This window comes from Pezoporus flaviventris, unplaced genomic scaffold, assembly GCF_033815535.1.
Source record: "Pezoporus flaviventris isolate CSIRO_AGI_PZ_B2104156 unplaced genomic scaffold, CSIRO_AGI_Pfla_v1 ptg000007l, whole genome shotgun sequence".
NCBI classification, from domain to species: domain Eukaryota; kingdom Metazoa; phylum Chordata; class Aves; order Psittaciformes; family Psittacidae; genus Pezoporus; species Pezoporus flaviventris.
In genome coordinates this window covers 47722125-47745870 of record NW_026892555.1, presented here as the reverse complement: position 1 = coordinate 47745870, position 23746 = coordinate 47722125, and the positions used below count along the sequence as shown (strand labels likewise).

Below are 23746 nucleotides of genomic sequence, written 5' to 3'. Positions count from 1 at the left end.
TGGTGGTCAGCAGTTTGTACCAGCAGTTCCTCTGAAGAATCAATGTAAGAGAATCTCACAGTAAGTCTCAGAACCGCATGGACATATGCACACAAAATATGGTCATCAAATCAGTTACTGTGATGGTTTTTCTGGTTTAACAAGACTTCTCAGCCAGGTTTTATCCACCCATATTTAGCTTAAACTCACTCTTAGCAATACCTGGAGGATCCTTATAAGGTATGTATTGTTCAAGGCTTGTGCTGAATGGTTATCTCAGACTCCGGGTCACTTGTTCTGATGGAGCAGTCATAAACAAATTGAATTAATTTGCCCCTCTGCTGAAAGCATTGGAACTGACTGGCCCTTGTTTGGTATTCCTTGCTTTTGGGAATTGAGTGATCTTGTTTGGTACAAACTAAAAGAGAATTCTCTCTTGACCATGTGTTACAGACCACAGTCATAGACTACGTGAAGCCATCAGATCTCAAGAAGGACATGAATGAAACCTTTAAGGAGAAGTTCCCTCACATCAAGTTAACCCTCAGTAAAATAAGAAGGTACGTTGCAAAGCTTGGTAAGGCTGCAACATGATGCAGCTGTCTCACATGTCGGTGCAATTGCTGCTGTACGTGAGTGGAAGCACAGCAGTGGTTGATCTTCCAGGAGCAGTGACCAGCAGAGGTGCAGAACAAGTCAGATGATTGCTTTGATTAGTGGGCTGAGTAAAGAAGATCAGGGAAATGCAACATCTGAAGGGATGAGGATGTGAGCTGGGTATGCACTAAACTAAAATACCCAGAAAAATAACACGGAGTCTCTTAAGCTCACGGCAGTTAGCTTAAAAGGGCACTGAGGAAAGAGAAATGACTTTTGTGCCTTGTCCAAGAGCATGGTTAGAAGCAAAACAGGTGGTCAGTTTCAGAGCAAAGTTGTAGTATTTCATCACTGTTTCCAGTGTAGCAAGCTAGACATACTGCTTCACTGAAGTAATGATAATTTCATTTGACTGAAGTGGCCGGAAGGACACTGAGCCATGTGGCTCTGTAGCCAAGCAATACTGCAGTACATGGGAAGACTGTTGGTTTGGATTTGACCAACCTTAACCAGCAGCAAAGCTGCATACAGAGCACAAGCAATCAACCTGTTGTTACTTATGCTGAATAAATTGTACACAGCTTAAGACCTCTGATGAAATACTGTTGCTGAAAATGTCAAAGCTTTTCAGTTGCTTTTATAGTTTGACACAACTTTCTGGGGGCGGTGAGGGGGAAGGATGAGTTCAAAACATGCCAGAAAATGTGTCCCCAGAACAGAGTATAAAGGCAGCTGCCCAGTAAATTACCTTTTCCTTTTCCCCTCCATTTGACTAATCAGGAATCTCTGAAAGGATGATTCTTAGTGTAAAATGAGAAATGCTTTAAAACACAGTTCACAGCATACTTGTCTGCTCTCTTTACTCAGCTTGAAGAGGGAAATGCGCAAGCTTGCTCAAGAAGAATGTGGTTTTGAAGAGCCCACAGTGGCCATGGCCTTTGTCTACTTTGAGAAGCTCGCTCTGAAGGGGAAGCTGAACAAGCAGAATAGAAAGCTTTGTGCTGGAGCCTGTGTTCTTTTAGCAGCCAAAATTGGCAGTGACCTCAGAAAACATGAAGTCAAGCATCTTATAGATGTACGTATCCATAGGTTTCCAGTGTTCCTTCTACGTGAAATGCCAGTATGTGGTCTATTCAAGCCAGCTTGTCAGTGGTCATGCTGTCCTTTAGGTTTCCAGCTGTACAGACAGCTACATACCTTTTTTTTGTTATACATTTATGTGGAAGTAGTAGTGATCCATGTCACTGCAGAGGTGTGGGACGCTCATTTGATGTGGTTGAAAACCCTGGTGTCAGGTACTGTGAGGTCTGAAAGGTATCTGACCCCCATTCTGTCAATACAAGTGAAAAGTTAACCCTCAGGAAATTCATTTTGCCTTTTATTATGTTTTCGAGAGTGTCAACAGGACTCTCCTTTGAGAGATAAATGTAGATACTAATTTCAGAGGGAGTCTAATAGACTAACAATTTTTTATTTCTTTCATCAAGTTAAACTTTTGGGCAAGAAAACCTGAAGAAGTGTTCCCATCAGAATGTCTCACGCGAGCTGTTTTTTTGTAGAGTAAGGTGTTTCCTCTTCCACCCACTCCATATGAAAATGTTAACAGAGGGGAGTGTTATTCCGTAATCTTTTGCAAGCACCAAGATACCAATCTGATTTAATACTACAGGAAGTTGGGTGCGTAACTGGGTACTTGGCTACAACCAACTCAGTTGAAGAGATGTGGGAACTTGGCTGGAGGGCAGGACTGGACTCATGCCCTTCTGCCACAATCACAGACTCGGGTTGACAGTTTGTCCTAAACCCCTCTGAATAACCAGGGAAAAGAATCAACCGGGTGGGAGTTGGAAGATCTGGCCTCTCTTGCTGCCCTGAAACACTGAGCCATCCTTAAGACACATAGGGATTTTCCAAAATACAGTGGGCACAGAGAAGTAGCAAGCCAGGGAGATCATAAGAAGGGAGTGGGGAAATACCCCTAAACATCTGGCTGCCTACTTGTAGCATCCAAATCCAGTGAGAACAGTAGAGCAGATGGGAGGTTTAGTACTTTACAGCAGAAAGCCAACTATGAAACCCATCTCATCTCCCTTGAGAATAGCAGTTTTTTATTACTTGCTGTTCTTATGGCTGTTGCAGATGACAACTGAGGTATTAAGATCAAATGTATCTAATTGTAGCAGAAACAATTTTCCCAATAGGGTGTTGTAACACAGTGATGCTGAAAGGAAAATTAGTGATTTCAAGCAGTGCAGGAAGTTTGTGGGCAGACGCATGTCTTCCATTACACAACTGATTTCAGTGCATGAAGGCAGGAGTTTCCTCTTCCTGCAGTGGTAATCACTGTGATCATTAGAAGATGTAGCTGCTGGAGGTGGAATGAGCGAAATGGTGAACGTGTCAGAAATAGCATGGCTGGCTGAGTTTTGTGAGTTCACCTTTACATTAAGGAATCAGTACCTCCAGTTCACCCTGCTCTCATTTTCTAAACCTAGAGCCGTGCAAGTCCAGTGGGACAGAGGCTTAATGACAGCAGCATGCATGTTTTTGAATCATGGCATCTGTAAGAAAGTCACATACTGACTCAGAGAGATTTTGTTCTGTTTCCTTGGCCGTCCTTGCAGAAACTGGAAGAGAAGTTCCGGCTGAACAGGCGAGAGCTGATTGCCTTTGAGTTCCCAGTGCTGGTGGCCTTGGAGTTTGCTCTCCACCTTCCCGAGCACGAAGTGATGCCGCACTACAGACGCTTGGTGCAGAACTCCTAGCGCTGGCTGCCCTGCGGGGAAGGGGCTCCCGACTGTTCCCGCTTGGCTCTCCTGAGCCGCAGTTACTGCTGGAAGTGCAAAATCAGACTCCTGACACTTCGCTCTCTCTCTCCCCAAAACAGTTTTTCCAACAACGTATAGGAGATACTGCATTGACTCAAGACTCTCAGCTTTGACAGATTTACGTTATAATTACTTTCTCAAGGCAGGTGAAGTCTGAGCTGTTGGTAAATGGTTAACATGCTGAAACTGCATGGTGACTGGCCCTATCTGTGGGGACTACAGCTGTAAAAGTAGGCAAAAATTAGAAGGGCAGCCTCCATGACCACCCCTCTCTCTATCACACAAACCCTGGAAGCCCACGTGAGTGCATTCTCATAGCGCTTTTTCTAACAACCTACTGCGACTTCCCAGAGGACTTCTTAAAGTGAAAAAGCTTTTAAAGAGGATATCTTCACTGTGTCAAAAAGAATGTGCCAATCTATTTTTGTATCAGCAATTGAAAGTGCACTTTTTCCTGTGGGGTGTTTGTGTGTGTACTCGTGTGTGTGTGTGTGCGACACCGAGCTGATCTCAGTCCAGGTGGTTGGCTTAGCTGTTTCCAAGTGTCTCAGTTACCGATGGCGAAGATCAAGGTGACCTTACGTGTTTACTTCTTTAAAAACATAACTACTGGAAAAGTGGTAAATGGGATCATTTTTTGGACACTTGGTTTTTTTTAGTCTCTGATCTTTCACACATTGTACCTTTGACAGGATTACACTACTACTACTATGAGAGAAGGATCGGCAACTGACCTTAAGTTTTCAGTCATGTTTGTGATAAAGACGAAAGCATTAGTATGAGGTTTCCATGTCATGTTTTTTAAAACTATCTTGTGTTAAGCCACATGCATATTTTTAACCTTCGCACTTTTCCCACTGTGGAGATGGTTAGACTTGCACTCTGTAGTGTTGTATTTCTGTGCTCTATGTTAGAGTGCGTAATAAGCACATTTATTGTGCTCTATCTTAAAACAGTGTTTTATTAAACAAAAAAAGCAAAAAGAGTAGGGCTCAGCAGTATAACAGGTGTCTTAAGGCTTCAGCACCAGGGCCATCAGCTATTAAAGGCTTGGGGTTTAACTAGAATTGACTGTGCGGAACCTAAAATCAGTGCCCATTGAAGTAAGAGATCCAGCTCCTTTAGACATTTCAGTACTGGAGTTTTACAGTAAAACTTCTTGCAGCTTCCCTGGTTCTGACTGGACACCCAGAAATCTGGAGGGCTTCACCCAAGCACCCCGATGCTACATACACACTAAGCTAACGCTGTGCTGATGGACATCATTTGATTGCTGTTAATCCTGTGGGATTACCCCCCTGTCCAATCTTCTCCTGTGCTGGTTCACTTAACCTTGCCCTTCACATGCCCCACATGTATCTGGCAAAGTCAAATACTTACATTTATGGTAATTCTATAAAATAAATGATAATCTCAACTATGAGGTATTAGCTGAAGCCTTACCTCTCCAAGTTTGGGAGTGCTTGCTCAGAGTATGGAAAGGGCTTGTGAGCAGACCATAGAGAAGTGGGACATAACAGAAGATGTAAACACACTAATGCTTACTTTCTTTCGCTCTTGCTTTAATCAGTTTCATTGTTTCCTTCAGTTAGGCCAGGAAACATCCAGTTTCTTTACCAGCTTTGACTCCTTTAAATTCTAGTATGAAAAATGCCTGCATATTGCTCTATAGAATCTGGAAAGGTTACACATGTCAGGACAAATGGGAATTTGTTGGATGCCGTTGCTCTTCCTCTATTTTAAGGGGGAAGGTGACTATGCTAGCTTACAGTTACTATTAATACTTACCGTGGAACTAGATGATCTTAAGGTCCTTTCCAGCCCTAACTATTCTAAGAGGGGGTAAAGAGGAAAGCATGCACTTAACCTCCCTGGTGCAATGCCCCACGTTGCTGAAACCCATGTGCCACTCACCCAGCTGTGGAGCAAGGGGAGGGGGGCCCTTGCCAGTGCTCCGGCTTCCTCCTCCTCCTCCTCCCAGCCCTCATGCAGCCAAAGAACAGAGGAGCCACGAGCTTGGAGCACACCTAATGCCTCTGTCTGCCCTGCCTGTTTATTCAGCTCAAAAAGGCAGCACAGTGTTGACCTACAGGCCTGTGGGTCTGCTAGGAGGGCTCCCATCCTTGGCTGCATCCCTTTCCACCAAAATAGTGTATATACATTCAAGATTTGCTTCTGATAGCAGAGATCTGTTTCTAATAGCAACCACTCAATGCTAAGCAGAAGCTTTACCTTTCAGTAAAGGCTTCTACCTTTTGTTTTGAGTCTGATTTTTTTTTCTTACATTGCTTTATAGTATTTGCAGGGAAAAAGCAAATCGTGATTGCAAGATGCAGACTAAAGAATGACAGTCTTACAGTAGTCTTTAGAGACACTATTGAATCATGCTGTCACATCTTTTGTCTTCTTTGCTGCTACCCAACCCTGATCTACAGTTTACACAGATTTCTGGGATGAAATCTGATTGCTGGAGACTTTCTGCTTTTCATTGTTGTTGTTTTGGGGATGGAAAAGGGTTTCAGAGTGGTGTTCATTTACAGTTTGAATGTGGAATAAACACTTAAGGTGGTGATGATGTTGCACTGTTCGCTTAGGAACATATATAAAGCCATATGATGCTATATCTCAGAGCACAAAGCTTGGTCAGTACAATTCTGGTTAAGACAGCGGGCAGGATTTGCCCCCATTTCCTCCCCAACCTTGGGAAAATTCAGGCTGAAGTGGTAGAGGAAATCTGCACCAAACAAAACCCATGTTGATTGTTTTCCTTTGTCTTACATGGTAACGAGTATTGATTTACGAATGATTTTAGGTTCAACTTTACATAGTTTGGGAAAATAATCCATTCCATATCACTTGTTCTGTTCTGAAATGATACCGTACACTCTACCATGCAGAGTTTATTCCTTTTCTAAAAAAATAAAAGTTTTAAAAAAGTTGAAAATCCCAGACTCTTTTCCACCAGTGACGGTACGTAAAGTGACTCTGTTCTCTCACCTGTATGTGTTCAATGTTTTTGGCTTTGTCTGCCTCTGGGGCATAAAGCTACTTATTAATAGGCCAGTGGTGGGATTGCCCAAGGGCCCTCCCCATCTCCTGGCACTCATCTCCCTGAAGATCCCTTCCTTCCAGGATCTTTCCTCCAGCTAAGATCTTAATCTTCTTCGTCCCAGACCACTGTTTTGGGTTTGTTGGTGTTTTTTAAGACCTTTTTGGCACCAGCTCCTCCTCCAGCTGCCAGGGCCCGGTTCTCCCAGCCCAAACCATTGGTGTGCAGAAGGACAAGGCACAAGCAGGCTCCCCAGCATTTCTTGTGTCTCGCAACCCCTGGTTCACTGGGAAGTGTGGGATTTACTCCAAGTGGTAGTAAAATTTACAGCTGCCCCCTTAGGAGTTGCAGTTCTGCTTCTGCTTGGGAGGTTGAAAATTCAGTTTTGAATATACATGGTCATACCCCCAATTATCCACCCCATATTGGCGTTCAAGCTATTTCTTCCCACCCATGACACCCCCGAAACCCAACACCTAGCTAGGTGCTCTCACCAAACAACACCCACATTAGTGAAGGTCTTCCAAAGGTTTGGCCCTCTATCTCTGCCCATCACTGGGGTCTCTAGAGACCCTCAGCTGTAAATCGTGTTTGTGGCAATACAAACATCAGCTGGATTTACAAAGACCACAGAATATACAAGTACACAAAAAATGCTTTACTAATTATTTTTCGGAAGTACTCAATGACATGCAATGGCTTATTTGGGATGGTCTGTAATGTCTTTAAATGGTACAACTTCAGCTAGTTGTTCCAGCCTCCTGAAATGCAGAGATGGCAGCATAAGCCTTCCCTGGAAGCAGTGAGGAGTAACTTGTTAGGAGATGGTAACACCTTCCCACCATGCTAAAGGATTTTGGCACCAGCCCCCACATTAAACATTCAAATTAAAAAGGGTAAAAGTAGCAAGGTGAGAGACTGAGCAATTACAGCAACAATGCCAACGCCACTAGCTGAGGCTGAAATCTGCCCCAGGTTGCACCTTTGGGAAGGGAAGGAAGAAGTGTGGGAGACAGATTTGAACCTACATTGTACGTCTTACATTGTAAACTTTGTAGTGAAGAGGGAGAGGAGGGGAAAGAAGAGGGAAAAGAAACTTCAGGTGCTATCCCTTCAAAGAAAGTTGCACTCAAGCAAAATGGTTCAGGTCAGATACAAGGAAGAAGTTCTCTACTGCCGGGGCAGTGAGGCACTGGAATGGGTTGCCCTAAGAAGTGGTAAATGCTCCATCCCTCGTGGTGTTCAAGGCCAGGTTGGACAGAGCCTTGTGTGACATGGTTTAGTGTGAGGTGTCCCTGCCCATGGCAGGGGGTTGGAACTTGATGATCTTGAGGTCCTTTGCAACCCTAACTGTTCTTTGATTCTATGATTCACTGTGAGCTCATGGAGCCGCAGACTCCCTGCCTTAGCCTGGGGCCTGCTGGTCCAGATGGGCTCAGAGAAGAGCTTTACAGTCACTAGAAACCTTGCCCAGATCCCAACAGGAAGTACCAGGGCCAACAGTGACAGGAGAAGCAATGCTTATAGCATACTACCAGGAAAGAGCAAGAGCTGTGATCCCAGAAAAGGGCTTGTGTACCTTCAAAGCAAGGTGAAGGGGACCAAGAAGGTACTGTTGACTTGAGCAAACACTTCCTTTTGTTAGTGATAACAAAATATTGGTTATTATCATAAATTAATTTGCCCTTTCCATGCATACACCCTTTTCCATAATTTTGCTGAGCAGCGTCCCAAACCAGCTAGGACCCTTGTCTCTGCTACACTGTTCAGACATGCTCCAGGACTTAATCCCTCATGCCAGAAGCCTCCTAGTTTGCAGTCAAATTTCACTGGTGACTAATTTATAACTCAGTATTGTCAGGGTATATTGGGATTTTCCTTTAGTTTTTAGACTGAGATTTAGACAAGCTTTTCTTCAGGCTGGAGCCTTACAGCTAAGACAGGTTTGGAGACATCCAGACTACCTCAAGCCACCTCCTTCTCCTGTTGCCACACCAATTATTATGTTGCCTGTGTGGCTGCATTGTGCTTAGTTTTAGAAAGAATAAAGGCAATGTGTTGCAGCATGAGAACAATGGGGACATCATCAGCTTTTAGTGTCTCACACCAGAAAATAAAAGGTTCTCTGTTCTGGTCCCTAAATTTCTGTCCTCCTGTTTGTCACTGAGAGCACACGGGTATCACCTCTTTCTCCTTCTCTCACACTTAGCTCATCAGTACATACACACTAAGTAAAATAAATAGTTAAGATGGCAAATCTCAACATGTTTATAGAATGTCAAACAAGAAGCTTACCAAATGGTAAGCGCAAGAGATGTGCTATGTGCTGCTGGTTTATTCCCTTCCTTGCGAGGAGGATGCATGGCAATGGCAGTCCCTGGTTGGTAAAGCAGCACACTTGTGACAGCTTCTTCCACCCCTCCATACCTCAACGTGGTCTTGACTTAACAGCCCCTGTGATGGGCAGGGAAGATAACACACCAGGAATAGATTCAGAAGAATTACAGGGCTCAGCAGCCTGTGTGAGGGAAGGAGGAAGGGTTCCTGAAATTATAAATGTGCAGAAAACAATGGGAGTCTGTGGTTTCCAGCAGTATTTTCTGCTGGCAACAAAAGCAGCCTGATTGTTTTGTTTTTAAAAAGATGAAAACCTAATGTAGAAACATAGTAGCTGCAAAGTTCTAAATAGATGGTTAAAAAGCTTTTATTTCTAAACTGCTCTCATCCCACTCAGAGCAAAAATGACTGAATTGTTACCATTTGAGTTGGTTTAACACTCTAGAGCATGCTGTTTGCTCAGTCCTTCCCCACTTGCCAGTGGGTAGATGTCCCTGCAGCACAATGCACATGTGAACACCCTAATCAGAGGCGTAACCCCCATACACCTTTTTCACACTGTCCTGCATCTGTGGGTGAAAGTACAGCCTGAGAGGCAATTGGCTCCTGCCAATTAAACTGCCATATGCAGTCCTTTTTAATCGGGAAGGATACTAGCTCTGCCTTCAGGGCAGGGCAGGAGCGCACTGTGGGTCCAGTTCCCACCTGTATACATTGACTGCCTCTTGGTTGTATGTTGGGGTAAGACCTGTCTGTGCACCCACCCATTCAGCTTCCCTTTAAAAGGAAACCCACAGCATCAGCAAGAAGGGGAGCAAGGGGCTGTCCGTGTGAGCGTTCCTAGAGGAAAAGGGTGAACTGAGAAGGAAGAAAGGAGAACTGAGGCATGTTAAAAGACATGTCCACCTAAAGAAAGGAGAATTGAAGCAATGACTACCCATTCATAGTTAACATCGTCATGGTCATCATATTCAACATCATCACTGTCATGGTCATCATCGTCGTCGCTTCTTAAGAAAAGGACCTCTTTTCCACTAGCTGTGAAAGGACTAGAAGGGTGCTGAACAGCATGGTTGAAACGCAACCATTAGCAACATTCCTTCTGCCTTCAAGGCCAGAAGTGAGCCGCTGTTCAAAGAGGGCTAGGTCTCTGCTCTGACCTCCCGTGATGCAGCCCACAGTCTAACTGCACTGTAGCTCCTCATGGAGCACGAGGATTTTAATGAAACATCTAAGCATTATAAATCATTTTAAAGATATTTTAGATGGACAAAGCCAAACACACTTCCAAACATTAGTAGGTTGCTCCAATTTCAGTCTCTTCTAGTTGTAAGCATTTTTTCTAGCCAAAACTAGACCAATTTAAGCTTATAAGCCATCACAGAACATTTTCATGCACATCTTTCAAAAGCATACTATGCTTTTTGAAAGCTCAGTATTTAATCCCTTCTTCCAGAGCAACATCTTCCAAGCTATCTGGACATGTCCTCTAATGAGCAGCAGACTGGAAGCCAATCAGCACCTAGAGTATTTCCATGGGCAGTGATTATAACACACACAAAGCCAACACTGGAACTGCAAAGTGCTCATCTCCCACAACAGACTGAGAGGTTCATTACTGTTTTCTGAATCCAAGACTCTGCAAGCTGTCATCTGTGTTCCAGGGTGACCCATGCATCATCTCATTTCTGTACAGAATGGAGCTGAATTAAGACAGAGAAGAAAAAATTACCCTTTTTTTTTGTCCAGTACCCACTCTTTCTTATCCTCCAACATCATGCCAAGTGAGACCTCTATCAGTCAGTGGAGCATACGAGGCATTGCATTTACAGGTACTCTCCGAGGAGCATCTCAGATAACGCAGTTTAAATTATGGAACATGTAGATGAATTAAGAACTATGAGATCCCGTTTCCTCTTTCATTCCTTGTTAGGCACATTTCGCTTGGCTGCTGCTGTTTAGATGGTTTTTTGGGTTCATCTTTTATTATTTCAGTAAATGGAAAGAAAAGCAGCAAGAAACTGGTGCATTGCTGGCAGTCGGGTCTGGCTGACTCTTTCACACGGTGCATCCGGAGCTGCAGACTCCACCCTTTGATTTATTTTAAAAGCCTGCTGTGTCCATTAATGGAAAATTGGACTCTGTTCAGGCTGCGATGGTGACCATGGACAGGAAAATGGAAAGTTTCGGATTAAAGCTGCAGGAGGCCAGGAAGCAAAATATCTGGTGAATTTAATTGATGGTGGCAGCACAATTATTACAGACAAATATTAAAGAAATGGCAGTCTATGACCCAAAGCAGAGCCTCGATTAGAAAGATAAAGGAGTAGCATGAAAGCCTGCAAGGCCACAGGGCTGAGAAATTGAAATATTCCTCACCAGCAGGAAGTTCAGACACTTTGTAAAAGAGTCTTTTGAATGTATATGATAGGACATCTATCACTGTGACGTTAAATTTGCTAACCATTCAGGCTATTCTCTCCTTAATTTCTTAAAGATCTGACACACAGTGGCCTCTTCTCCTCACTTTGGTACTCATCACTAGGCTTGAGAAAGTGGCAGGAGTCTTAAGGACATCCATCTGCGGTTTCGTTAAGATAAGAAGCTGAGTAGAGAGAAGCAGCCTTTACTGAAGACCTGATCAGACATTGGAGAAGCCCATGAAGACACATGGAAACACACCTACAGCTGGAATGCTGCTGTCCACAGAGCAAAAGCCAGTAAATCAGTGAACAGACTTTTCAAACAGCAACTGAGCATCTTAGCAATAGCATTCTTAAGGGGGAAAATAGATATATAAAAAGCTAGAAAAACAAGCAGAATTGCTGCTCTAAAACCTGCTGGTTGATTCAATAACATGTCCTCATGACTTTTTTGCAATAGGGCAATAAAGTAAAAGTAATATTTATTTTTAGTAACTATGGTTATTTATAGAAGACTACTATAGAACATAGCAGGAGAAGAAACCAGTATGATGACATGGAAACTTAATGGTTTCTACACCAAAAAAAGCCCCCGAAACTCCAAAACTTTCAAGAATGTTGAAATCCCATGGCACGGTCTTGCTTTGTTGTTTGTTTTTAAACCATTACATGAAAAACAATGATAGAATTCTATAGCAGGAATATATTTTTGGAGTGCTCAAAAATATTTCAGCGTACTTTGTACCTTCCTATTAAGGCAAGATAGCTGAATCTCCAGCCCAGAAAAGAATTTGTCATGAAGTGAGGTCATGGAGTCCCTCAGAGAGACCAACCTGAAAGATACTGGCTCTTTAAGAGTATGTTCCCTTCCCTCCCTTCCCTAAAAAACATAAAAACCCTTCCAGTCTTTACCTTTGGATTATATGATTGAGCGGACTGGGAGCTTGTGCAATATAACACTCCATTATTTTCTTCCTCGCAGTGGAAGTCACAGCCTGAGACATTCCCATCGGCTCAACCATCTGTTTAAGGGAGCTGTATCTAGCCTGAAACCCATACAAAGTGACTAGAGTATCATGACTAATTTATAAGGAGATTTGATTTGCATCAGTTTAAAAGAAGATGCGATTTATTAACTCGCAGTGCAGAACGTGGCAATAGACCCAAGTTTCCTCTAGTCTAGAGAACTGTCCCTGTTTTCCCATGAGCTGCTGAAGCCCCAGATGCTGGCAGCAAGAACTTACACAATCATCTCAGCTGTTTTCCGCTGCTGTTTGCTGCTTTAAAACTGACTTTCCGTGGTTTCGCAGAGGAGTTTGGACCATACCGGTGCCCTTGTGTCACGTTTTCAGAAGCAAGAAGAGTACAAAACATGAAAGAAACTTTGAAGGGAAAGGAGAATTTACTTTCTAGCTTTTACACCAATTCCTGTAGCAAGAGCTTAAGCGTTTCTCTGCCAAAATTTCCAGAGGCGCTGCCTCTACAGTTCACCATTTGCTGTGGTGAACTACAGTTTTTCTCCCACAGATTTCTGAATCACAGCAGGTTTGTTCTATGGGTTTGTTTGTTTGTTTTAACCCAAAAGAAAACAACGTAGTTGAGTTTTTTCCATCTGAGAGGCTGTGGTAAGCAACTTACTCGTACAACACGGCTATTCACAACATGAGCCATTCAATTCTTTGCTCAGCAATTTTAATATTCCACTCTGAATACAGCTGAGCCACATGGAATTCTGTTGTGTAAGGCTCTCCTTGAAAGTAGAGATTTATTTCCTCTGGTTACAGCCCATCAAGTCTTGGGGCTACAGCCATCTCTGTTAATCTCCACACAGCCTGTTCTTATTCATCATCAGTAATAAGCCCAAGGAGTGCCCATGCTGAAGACAGTACGAACAGACAAGGATAATAAAGAAATAAAAGCTGCCTGGCTGAAGTTTTTAACTTCTGTGCCTACTCTACATCCTAATTCTTTCACTATAACTGGAGACTCTCATTAAATGAGAGAACAATTAACTTTGCCCTGAAGAAGCATTAATATTGAAAGAAAGTTGAACTCCATTTTCTGAGCAGCTATTGCTGGACTGATTTGCAGATCCCAGTCTTCAGCAGTGGGACAGCCAGAAGCAGGATGGCAAAGAGAAGAACTTGGGTGCTGGTTTCTTCTGCCTACTAAAATTTATTGTGTCTCTTACACTACAGCTATTGTAACTGCTGAAGTATGTTACACAAGCAGATCGGGTTGTTCAGGGCAGTGCAGAGAGTCACATACAGCTTTAACTCCAGCTTGATCTCCAGTGACACCAGAATGGGGTTGGCACTTCTGTCATTCAGCTTAAATGAATAACATTAAGTGCAAGGGCTGATCAGGCTGAGCACCCCTGCCAACAGGCTGATAATCTTTCTGCTGGCATTGGACTGCCCACAGGGTTGCAGACATTTGGGATTGAGGGTCTCAATCAAGATTTCTTCTGACTGCTCCAATCTGAATGAACTTCACTTGCTAACTTGTGGAGGTAACTGGCATGGAGGCACAGCGACCCCTTCCCTGAGAAGGCAAAGAACAAACTGATTCCTATACACCAGTAAGGGAGAAGTGACTTGAGAGAAGTTCTCCATGCCTTGTTTGAAACCAAAGCTCATCCCTTGGTGTCCCAGAAGCTGCGTGACAGAGGAACAGCAAAAATCCCTTCTGGTTCCCATCCCTAGCCAGGACCAGAGTGTGCAATTAGCCAGACTGGTTTAGTCTCTACAGCTTTCAAAAGAAGGTCTAAGAAATATTTGCCTTGTGGTGTTTCTCACCCCTGTCAACAAATGCTTCCTGCTTTTGCAATGTGACTGCTAATTACAGCAGCATAATTCTTAGAGTGGGCATTCACAAATCTCCAAAACATTGCTGCTTAAGAACAACTTCATGCTTGAATCATAGTCCTCTTAGCAGACATTTTAACCCTCTTGTTAATCTATCTGTCTGGGTTTAGTGATACTCCTTCTGCACTTAGGCATGGCAAATGACATTCCCAGTTCTCCACCTTTCCTTTCCCTCTTGGTTGCCTAATGACTTAAGGAGCATAACACCAAACCACCATCTTCTCAATCCGAATATCCATTTCCTCCAAATAACATCAACCTTTCTCCTTACCAGTTTTGAACGGGTTGTGCTGGAGGCTTGTTTTATTCAGGCAGCTTCCCTCAGGCAGGAGTTGCTCTTAAACAGTATTGTAAGGCACTGGATGCCTGCAACTCTGACATAACCAAACTTGCTGGTGTACCAGCTTTCCTCATCAGCAAGGGGAACAGAAGTCAGCAGATTACATGTAAACATGGATCAGCCTGAAGAACGATCAGGAGAGAACTTATAGCAGCCTTCCAGTACCTAAAGGAGCCAACAAGAAAGCTGGAGAGGGACTTTTTACAAGGTCATGGAGGGATGGGACAAGAGGAAATGGCTTTAAGATGAAAGAAGGGAGATTTAGTTTAGGTGTAAAGAATAAATTATTTCCTGTGAGGGTGCTGAGGCACTGGCACAGGTTGCCCAGAGAAGCTGTGGCTGCCCCATCCCTGGCAGTGTTCAAGGCCAGGCTGGACAGGGCTTTGAGCAATCTGGTCTAGTGGAAGGTGTCCCTGCCATGGCAGCAGGTTGGAACCTTCCAACACGAACCATTCTGTGATTCTGCGGTTCTATGATTCTATGATCAGAATCCTACAGGAAAATGGGCCTTACATCTGCTTCCCAAGGTGTACTGACCTCAACTACTTGAACAAACATAAGTCTTGGGGCAGAACAACCACATTTTCACCAGCCTCATTTCTCCACCATCCCTGTGGAGAAGGACTTGGGGGTGTTGGTCGATGACAAAAGGAACATGAGCCGGCAGTGTGCGCTCACAGCCCAGAAAGCCAACCGTATCCTGGGCTGCATCAAAAGCAGCGTAAGCAGCAGGTCGAAGGAGGTGATCCTGCCCCTCTACTCTGCTCTTGTGAGACCTCACCTGGAGTATTGTGTGCAGTTCTGGTGTCCTCAACACAAAAAGGACATGGAACTGTTGGAACAAGTCCAGAGGAGGGCCACGAGGATGATCAGGGGACTGGAGCACCTCCCGTATGAAGACAGGCTGAGGAAGTTGGGGGTGTTCAACCTGGAGAAGAGAAGGCTGCGTGGAGACCTCATAGCAGCCTTCCAGTATCTGAAAGGGGCCTATAGGAATGCTGGAGAGTGACTCTTCATTAGGGACTGTAGTGACAGGACAAGGGGTAACGGGTTCAAACTTAAACGGGAGAAGTTTAGATTGGATGTAAGGAAGAAGTTCTTTACTGTGAGGGTGGGGAAGCACTGGAATGGGTTGCCCAGGGAGGTTGTGAATGCTCCATCCCTGGTGGTGTTCAAGGCCAGGTTGGACAGAGCCTTGGGTGACATGGTTTAGTGTGAGGTGTCCTGCCCATGGCAGGGGGGGTGGAACTTGATGATCTTAAGGTCCTTTCCAACCCTAACTATGCTATGATTCTATGATTTGCAAGTTTGCCTCTCTCTTAAAATAATGTTTGTGGGGAGTCATGAAAGGTCTGAGACTGCTGATGGCAAACAGCAGAAAGAAAAGCTTGAACACTCAGTTCCCTATATTATCTACAGTCATGTCTGTGAATGCAGTTATGGGATTTCATCTACTGCCATGTGTTCAGAGTGGCTCACATTCATTTTACTATACTCTTCTGTATACAGACTTCTCTACATAGGCACCATGCTGGCAACTGAACAAGTTCTGAGCTATATGTTTTTAAATCTTGATGACAGAGCATAAAACAAAATATACTAAGCATGATCTCAGTGTGTTCCTCAAAGAGATTTTGTATACCATCAATAATTTAACATGTCAACTGGCTACCCCTACCTGTTCTGAAAGCCAAGACATTTATTAAAATGTAGAAGAATACTGTGTGACTGCTTCCTATCCCAGATAGTAAGGAGGAGGTACACTCCCTCCCCAACCTAGTGATCAAGAAGAGATAGCACAACTTTTTCACCAGCATTCTTCCAAGACCAAGTCAATTTTCTAGCAGGAATCAAGGTTTACACAATGTCACTTCCAAAGCATAGTTAGAAAAGGGTTAAGCTTCTCAAACAAGGCAATTAATACGGAAATGGTTACACAACCTTTATGGGCTCCTCTAATTTGTTGTTAGGGCTAAACAGACGTATTTGTAACATACCCTAACAAAAACAAAACCCCTATGAATAAGCAATACATTTTTCAGAAGCAAATCTCTTCCCATTTTATCTCCTGGTACAAAAGTATTTTGGCCTCATTTTTTTCCAATCACCTCCTTCAGTGCCCCCCATCTCCTTCCCCTCACCCACGCCCCCTTTTTTCCAAACAAAATGAGCCTGTCCCTGCGTCTATCCTCTGAAACAGGATTAAAGTTTCACACTGAGCCTGTTGCCTGGGGTTCACAGCAGCAGATGATCCATTTGAAAGCTGTTCATTCAGCTTCTGCTCTCGGCAAGACAAATTTGCTATGGAGTTTTCTTCACCCCACCATCTCCTTTAGCTTACAGGTAGAATAAAGCTGGAGGAAAACTTTCCTCAGCACTCTATATAGCTCCCAGCAAGTAAGTTTTCTAGAGTACTTAGTAAAAGCATCCTTTTCAAAACATGTCCTATGTTGACATCACATTTCTTGAATTCTTCAGATCTTTTTGTTTGAAAATAGGAAACAAGAACATAAATATACATATACACACATTCATCCACCACCACTGTTTAAAAGAGCAATAGTAAACTGGAATCTGTCTCTTACCAAGCATTTTAATAGGTCCACTGCTTTTTAAAAAACAATTTAAAGGGCCTTTCCTATTGCTTTTGCTATGATCACTTGCTCTGCAGATTTTCAGCTTCAGTATTAAACTGGTACTGAAAGACTGGCATAGATTCTCTTCCAACATGAAGCACAACAGCCACGCAGCAATAAGCAAAAGCAGAACCAATTCAATGGTAAGCATCAGGTTCATTTAATTCATTTAATAGCAGTTTCTGCTGGAAGCTATGTCGTGTCACACACGCCAGATCCAGAAGATTGTTTCAAAACAGCATCTCTTTTGCCTGCCTTTTAGTAACCCACACAGTAACCCACATCCAGCAGCTTTACTGTTTCAGTCTTCTTTTGATAGCAAATGGCTTTAAGTAGAGACACTTTACCATGGAGGCCAGCCGCATGCATGAGTTGTGCCTCTGCAGCAGGTAACACAGGTCTTGCCCCAGAACAATTTACTCTGGGAGAAAAACCCCAAAGAAAATAAAAATTTGGAAAATAAAAGTGTAAGCAAGAGAAGGTGAAGAACATGTAACATGATTCACAACCATCTGTGTCTGAGTGGTTTGATTAAAACCAGTATGTGATGGGAAAGCCTCCAGGGACCTGCTGCCCCTCAGAAAGACCAGCACACTCCGGTTTCGCTCTCTAGTCCCACGAGCCAATGGACCAAGAACTGGGGAGCCTGCAGATGTTAGGTTCCTTAAAGGACAGATACTGATAAAACCAGAGGTCCTTCTACCAGCTGAGCTACAGGTCCATTGCTTTGCATTCAGGCATTAAATGGGGTCACTGCATCTTTGCAAGACAAAGAACTACTCCTTGCTTAGAGCTGGGTGCTTGTCACTTTCTACCTTTGACCAACTGGAAAAAAGGTCAATTAGATATAAATAATCACCCTTGCAAATGCCTTTTCTAAAATACTGACCATAGCTGCTCATTAGTCTTGTAAGAGCCACCTTAAGCTTGAATTTCTGAGGTTTCCTGCTTTGAAGATCATTATGACAACCCTGGAGTGTTTATTTTACCATGCAGTATCCTACTTTCTGAGGCCAGGTCGAGTTAAAGATCAGGCCACTGCTTCCTCAGGAATTACAAGGTTTGCTCTGCCCCATTCCCTCCCGTTGCCAGCCTTCACAAATGGTCCATTCATGCCCATGTTCCCCAGGTTTCCCTTATGCTGTCAGCTCCTTTCTGCCTGGGACTACTGCAGACAGGGAGCACAACTGGTGCCTGTCTCCTCCTCCCTGGGTGCCGCTGGTGGGAATGCACCCCTTCCCAAAGGCAGGGGTGGGGAGACAGGGTCTTCCTACAGGTGCCCTCCCACAGCTCACCTTTACGTTTGTATGGCAGCCCTGTTCTCAACCGAGATGCCATCTCAGGGCTTTCCAACTGCTGCAGCTCATCGCGTCCAGGCTGACATACCAACTGTAGCACATATGCACTGGCAAAGGCAACACTTGTTCCAACAGCCAGAAGCCCTCCAAAGGGCTCTTTCTCCACAATCTCTTGCCCTATAGCAGGGCTAAACCTCCAACAGCTCACTGCCAGCAATGCTTAAGCAACCCTTTACTCACAGATACTCCCACAAGGGTGGCTGCCACACTAGACCCCGTCTCTGCTCTCACCTCTGCCATAGCTTGAGGAAGAAGGAAGAGAGCCATGCCTTTAGCGCTTTGAGACAATATGCAAAGATGGGGTTTAAAGGCCCTCAAGCTCCACTTCTACCCTACTCTGAGTTTTCACCAAGACTGACAAGCCTCATGCTGGTCCACAGCAGTCATCCTCACCTGAAGCAAGTCAGGTCAGTTCAGAGGGTACTTCTTCTTCCCAGTCACATTTGACAGAAGAGCTCAACTTCACCGTTAACTCCACTTCCTTGATTTGCTTATGTGGCACTCAATTTAAACCTGCAGTATTTTGCTTACATCAAGAAGTCTTAGAAAGGCAAACATATTGGGCTAAGGCACAAAAATGAAATCAGAAGCAAACAGCTCAGTGTTGTTTAACATGCATGAAGCTAAAGAAAAAGGTAGTGGACTTACTATGCAGGGAGATGCTAACTGAGCAGCTGCAGAGACTGAATTCCCCCAGAGACCAGACAACACAATTCCTGTTGCATCCAACTAACCTTCCTAAGCATGCCCTCTGCAATTAAAATACATACTAAAGCAACTATGGCTACTGATTAGACCACTGGCTTTCCACTGAGACCACCAGCAAGAAAGCAAATGGGTGTTCTGGGTTTTGGTACATTGCTATTGGTACAGCACAGATAAGAGAGAGGAAGGAGAGTAATTCAGACTGCAGCCTACCCTTGAAAGTTACACAAGAAGAGAGGTACACAATGAGCTTTTCCCACAGCAAGTGTTCCAGCTATGATTGCAAAAGCTCACTCTTCACAAGGTCTCCCAGGGTCACTAGTCACTTCAAAACCAGCAGGAAGGTGGCATGGCAAGGATCCAACCATATTGCCATAGCTCACTGGCTGGCAGAGCTAGTTGCCTGGGGAAAGCCAGTGTGCTGCAGCCATCACTCCCAGAACTATCTGAATTTACAGACTGGAAGGCCATGAGGGTCCATGGCTGGCTGTATGTTGGATCACTGGTGGGCACCAGTACGGGCCCAACTCCCTGTGTCATGTGGCTCATGCTGGTTTCAGGACTAGTGCTCAAGCACGTTTCTTTCATGCACATCCTTCTCTCCCCATTTCTTTTCAAACCTGAGTTTTGCCACCTGGCAAAAAAATGGCTCACTTCAGACTCAAGCCAAAGTGTGACCCAACATACACGGACAATATACCTCTGCTAACTGTAGTCTTCTAAAAGCCATGTGTCTTGTCTCAGCTAGACACCTTACTTCCATCTACATAGAGATAAGCACTTCCAGAGGGTCTTTCAGTCACATTAACACAGCAATCTAGTCAAGAAGAATCATCTCTGTGCAGGCACCCCTCTCCTTCCACTGACTAAGAAGGAAATTCTGTCAACTTAGACTTAGGGACTACACTTCAGATATCTAATGTCATGTGAGAAAAGTCCCTCTCCTCACTGAAGATTTGTTATCAAACTCCTTTTACCATGTAGACCTTCCTCACAATATTACCAACTAGCATTTTGTATTACTATTATGCAGATTGCTTTCCCAGGCACTAATATATCAAGACTGATTTCTAACACTCATTAAGCAACCAGAAATGAAATTATTGTAAGAACTCTTGAGATGAATTGCTTATGCTCTTCATGACATTCATTCAAGGTTCATAATCTTTGTTGCCTCTTGCAATAATTTGAGAGACAAAACACTGCTGGGAAAAATATGTATCCCTCCACCCCCTCCGGCTGACAAAAATATGTAGTGTTCAAAAGAAAACTTGGAGAATGGGCGAGGGGAAAAAATGCACAAAAAGCAATCACTACAGATACTGAGGTTTATTGCTGATTCCCCATTCTGCAAAGCTGTCGAACTGCCACAGTTCCAGGATGTGATTATCTCTAGAATCCCCATGTCAGTCACTGTGCCAGCTCAGATGACATGACTAGAGACCTGTGTGTGGCAGCTTGCTGCTTACAGAACAGTTGGAGACAAAATCCATCCTTCCTGATCCCGAATTCATGGCAGGATCTGGAGTCTGACAGTACAACCTGCTGTCAGCTTCCAACAAAAGAACTGGAGGCATCCAGTGGGGATGCTGCTTTTCCTGAATTCAGTTCCCTCTGCAAGAAGCTGCTACTGAGAGGTTCTCACACAGAGCCACCAGCATGAGACAGTGCAGTTTTTCCTTTACCACATCAATCAGAAATAGTGTGTCTTGTGCTTTGAGACAAAGGCTCCTAACCATCCTGCCAACTATGCTGCTGTCTTACCAGCACTAATAATAGCATAGCTTTTCTGTCTTAATAATAAAGAAAAAGTCTTTTTCCTCGTGTTTGGTTGAACTTCTTCATTCTTGCTGCCACATTTTATTCATGACAGGATCTCCAGGCTGCAAGTCAGCTCTTTTCCAGCTGGTTAGATCTGGTTCCTCTTTATGTGCCTGTCCTTTCAGTGTAAACAAGCAAAGCTTCTCCAACTCCACTGGTCACAAGGCTGTAAACAAAATATACCACAAATTTAGCATCATGCAAGTCCTTCTACAGGATACAATATCAAGCAGCATAACATTAAGAGAAAGGTATTACTTTGTCTAAAACACATTTCAACCTAGAGACAGTAACTGTTTTCATTGATTTAGCTAAGAAAAGGCTGAAACCAGGAATGCCTTATTTAACTGATCTCATCATAAACTACCCTTCCTATATTTTAGGACTGGTGGATTTTCACATGAAAATCCACAGACAGAAATCTAGATAGAGAAGGCTGCACCTAGCTACAATAGCTGCACACCCATACACTAGCAAGAATCAGAAAGGAAGGCAAAAGAGTTTGAACTTCGTGAAGTTAATCATTTCCCCTTGCAATCCTGTCCTGAGAACTTGCCACTGATAAAGTCAGGAGGAGCTGTAAAACCAGGAAAGCACGGGTTTTGGGAGACTGAGGATATTGGGAGAAAGAATTTCGGTCTGGGGGGATTCCACTAGTGCAGAGAAGCCGGTATAAATTCCCATGTTTGCTTTTCTTTGTGAGGAATGCGGTGAAAGAACCGGCCCCTGCTGAAATGGCATATGTGCCCAATCGCTTCCTTCCTGTGCTGCTCACAGCGCAGTGGTGGCACTAACACTTCTCTCCAAGACTCAGGCTAGAAGCAGGGCTCCAAATCAGGATGAAGGTTTTTACAAACAAAACCATTCACTGAAATAAACTATCAACCCACTCAATCTGTGTAATAGTTAATAACCCCCAAATCTCCTCTGATATCTATCACAGCTGACAGGAATATGGTAGGATACTGACTCTTCTGCCCTTTTGTAACAGTGAAAAGCTAAGTGTACTGACCTTTCATCTTAGCTCCATGGTTTAGTTAGCTTATGAAACAGAAAAGCTCCTTAATGAACTTTATAAACAAAACGAACTTCTGTTAGTTCAATTGTAAGAGGGCTCCCTTTTTTTCTTGGAAAAAAAGAAGGCATGTAAAGCTGAAGGCTCTCTGTTCTGTAATAGCATTACATTCACTTAAATCTTAGCTTTGGTGAGCTGTTTTAAAAATCACACTAGTGCCCTTGTTCCCAAGAGGAACAAACATTGTATAACAACAGTACAACAGCCCTGGAAAGTAGGTGCTGCAGACAGTCTGTAGACAGTCCACCGTGGAGACAGAATACCTTTGGGTGTGGAATTACCAACAAGGAGCAAAGGGCTTCAAGGGCTGCAAGCTTTTTGAAAAGATCTAAACCATGTGAATCTGTTCGCCTGTAGTCACTAACACCCTCAGAGCACTTTTCTCTGGAGAGGGTTAACCCTCTCCAGCTCCAATTATAAACATACTCTCTGCATTAATTCTTTTGGAAGCTAAGGTTGGATAATGTATTGTTTATCCTAAAGAAAATAACCCACTGCATATAGAAGACCTAAACTCAACAGAGCCTCAGAAATGTCTCCATTTTTTGTGTGTGTGTGTTATAGATGTGTTGTTTTCTATGACATTTTTAACAGAGACTTTAAAAAAAAACACCCTATCCCTGATGTACCATTCTAAAGATCAGACTGGCAGTTCCATACAAAAGATAGTAAACTACACGGCCCTGTTTTGTAATGTATGCATCTACACTGTTCTTTAATATCTTCAGTCTTCCAGCAGAGAGGAAGAATCCCTTTCGGAAAGATCTGAAATCTCAGGTATCCACATGCCCATGCAATCCAGATGACTAGGCCAATAGAAGCCATCATTATAACTTCAAGATGAAGCAAAGCAAAACACGTGGCTAAATGCCAACCCGTGATTTACCTTCAATTTACCATCTGGCAAATCCTTCAGCTTCTGTTTATTGCGGGATGACAGCTAACTGCATTTATCCATCACTCAGAAATTAACATATGATATTGTCCATGACAACACTGGAGCAATACTAAAAAACTCAGTGATTAATGATCTTGTGAGTGCTTCGCAGCTGCTGTCATCTAACAAACTATTTCCAGAGCTTTGCTGATAAGCCAAGGCACTGCTGATGCACAAGCCAAAACAGAACTCAAATAAATAAATAAATAAATGAAGTGGTTATCTTTTTGAATTATGACAATCGAAGTGCAAAAGGGGCCCAAGGGCTAAAGCAAAGTTTCTTTTAAAGACACAGATGTGCTCATCATTTATATTACAGTGCATATAGAGCATGAAGTACGTGTGCGACTATATGGGTCCATGTGCTCACATTAACAGATACATGTGTTTCTTTAGTATATGTGTCAGTGAATACATATATATATATATATTATAAAAGCCTACCTCTAGCACGTACATGATAGACCTGCACAAACACATGCAAAACATGGTGAAAGCAGCAAGTTAATGGCCTAGACTAGGAATGTTATCAGTGTACTGATACTAGCTTAATCTCTTACACACACAGGCCACATAAATGTATTCCTAGAGCTAAAAAAAATACATTACATATTCTAGTACTTGAGATCACATGTGTCTAACGTACGTATGAGGATGCATATTCACACATATGCATAAGGGGCTAGTTTAAACTGAGATTCACTTTCCTTTAACTTCTTTATCACATCTGGAAAAACAATACGCTAATTCCATTCAGTGCAGAGCTGAATCTTTTAGGATGGCAATCAAACTGC

General features: G+C 43.4%; 2 protein-coding genes across 12 annotated transcripts in view; one reads left to right on the top strand and one right to left on the bottom strand.

Annotated features, from left to right (window-relative positions):
* The window catches only part of CABLES1 (Cdk5 and Abl enzyme substrate 1), a 68278-nt gene extending 64092 nt beyond the window's left edge, over positions 1-4186 (top strand). For both annotated transcript variants that reach the window (XM_061448654.1, XM_061448653.1), the window contains 3 exons: positions 433-539; positions 1444-1651; positions 3201-4186. In XM_061448654.1, the coding sequence (XP_061304638.1) occupies positions 433-539; positions 1444-1651; positions 3201-3341 (456 nt within the window). In that variant the 3' untranslated portion in view covers positions 3342-4186. The remainder of the gene's footprint in view (positions 1-432; positions 540-1443; positions 1652-3200) is intronic.
* Positions 4187-20433: 16247 nt separating this feature from the next.
* The window catches only part of TMEM241 (transmembrane protein 241), a 56761-nt gene continuing 53448 nt past the window's right edge, over positions 20434-23746 (bottom strand). For 4 of the 10 annotated variants that reach the window (XR_009742572.1, XM_061448652.1, XM_061448650.1 and 1 more), the window contains one exon: positions 20434-21106. Coding sequence is in view for 3 of the 10 variants with exons in the window: in XM_061448650.1 (XP_061304634.1) it covers positions 21046-21106 (61 nt within the window). In the remaining 7 variants the exon portion in view is untranslated. Of the gene's footprint in view, positions 21107-21952; positions 22067-22901; positions 23142-23746 lie in introns of all 10 variants that reach the window. The other 6 variants (XR_009742570.1, XR_009742573.1, XR_009742568.1 and 3 more) reach the window with 3 other exon arrangements.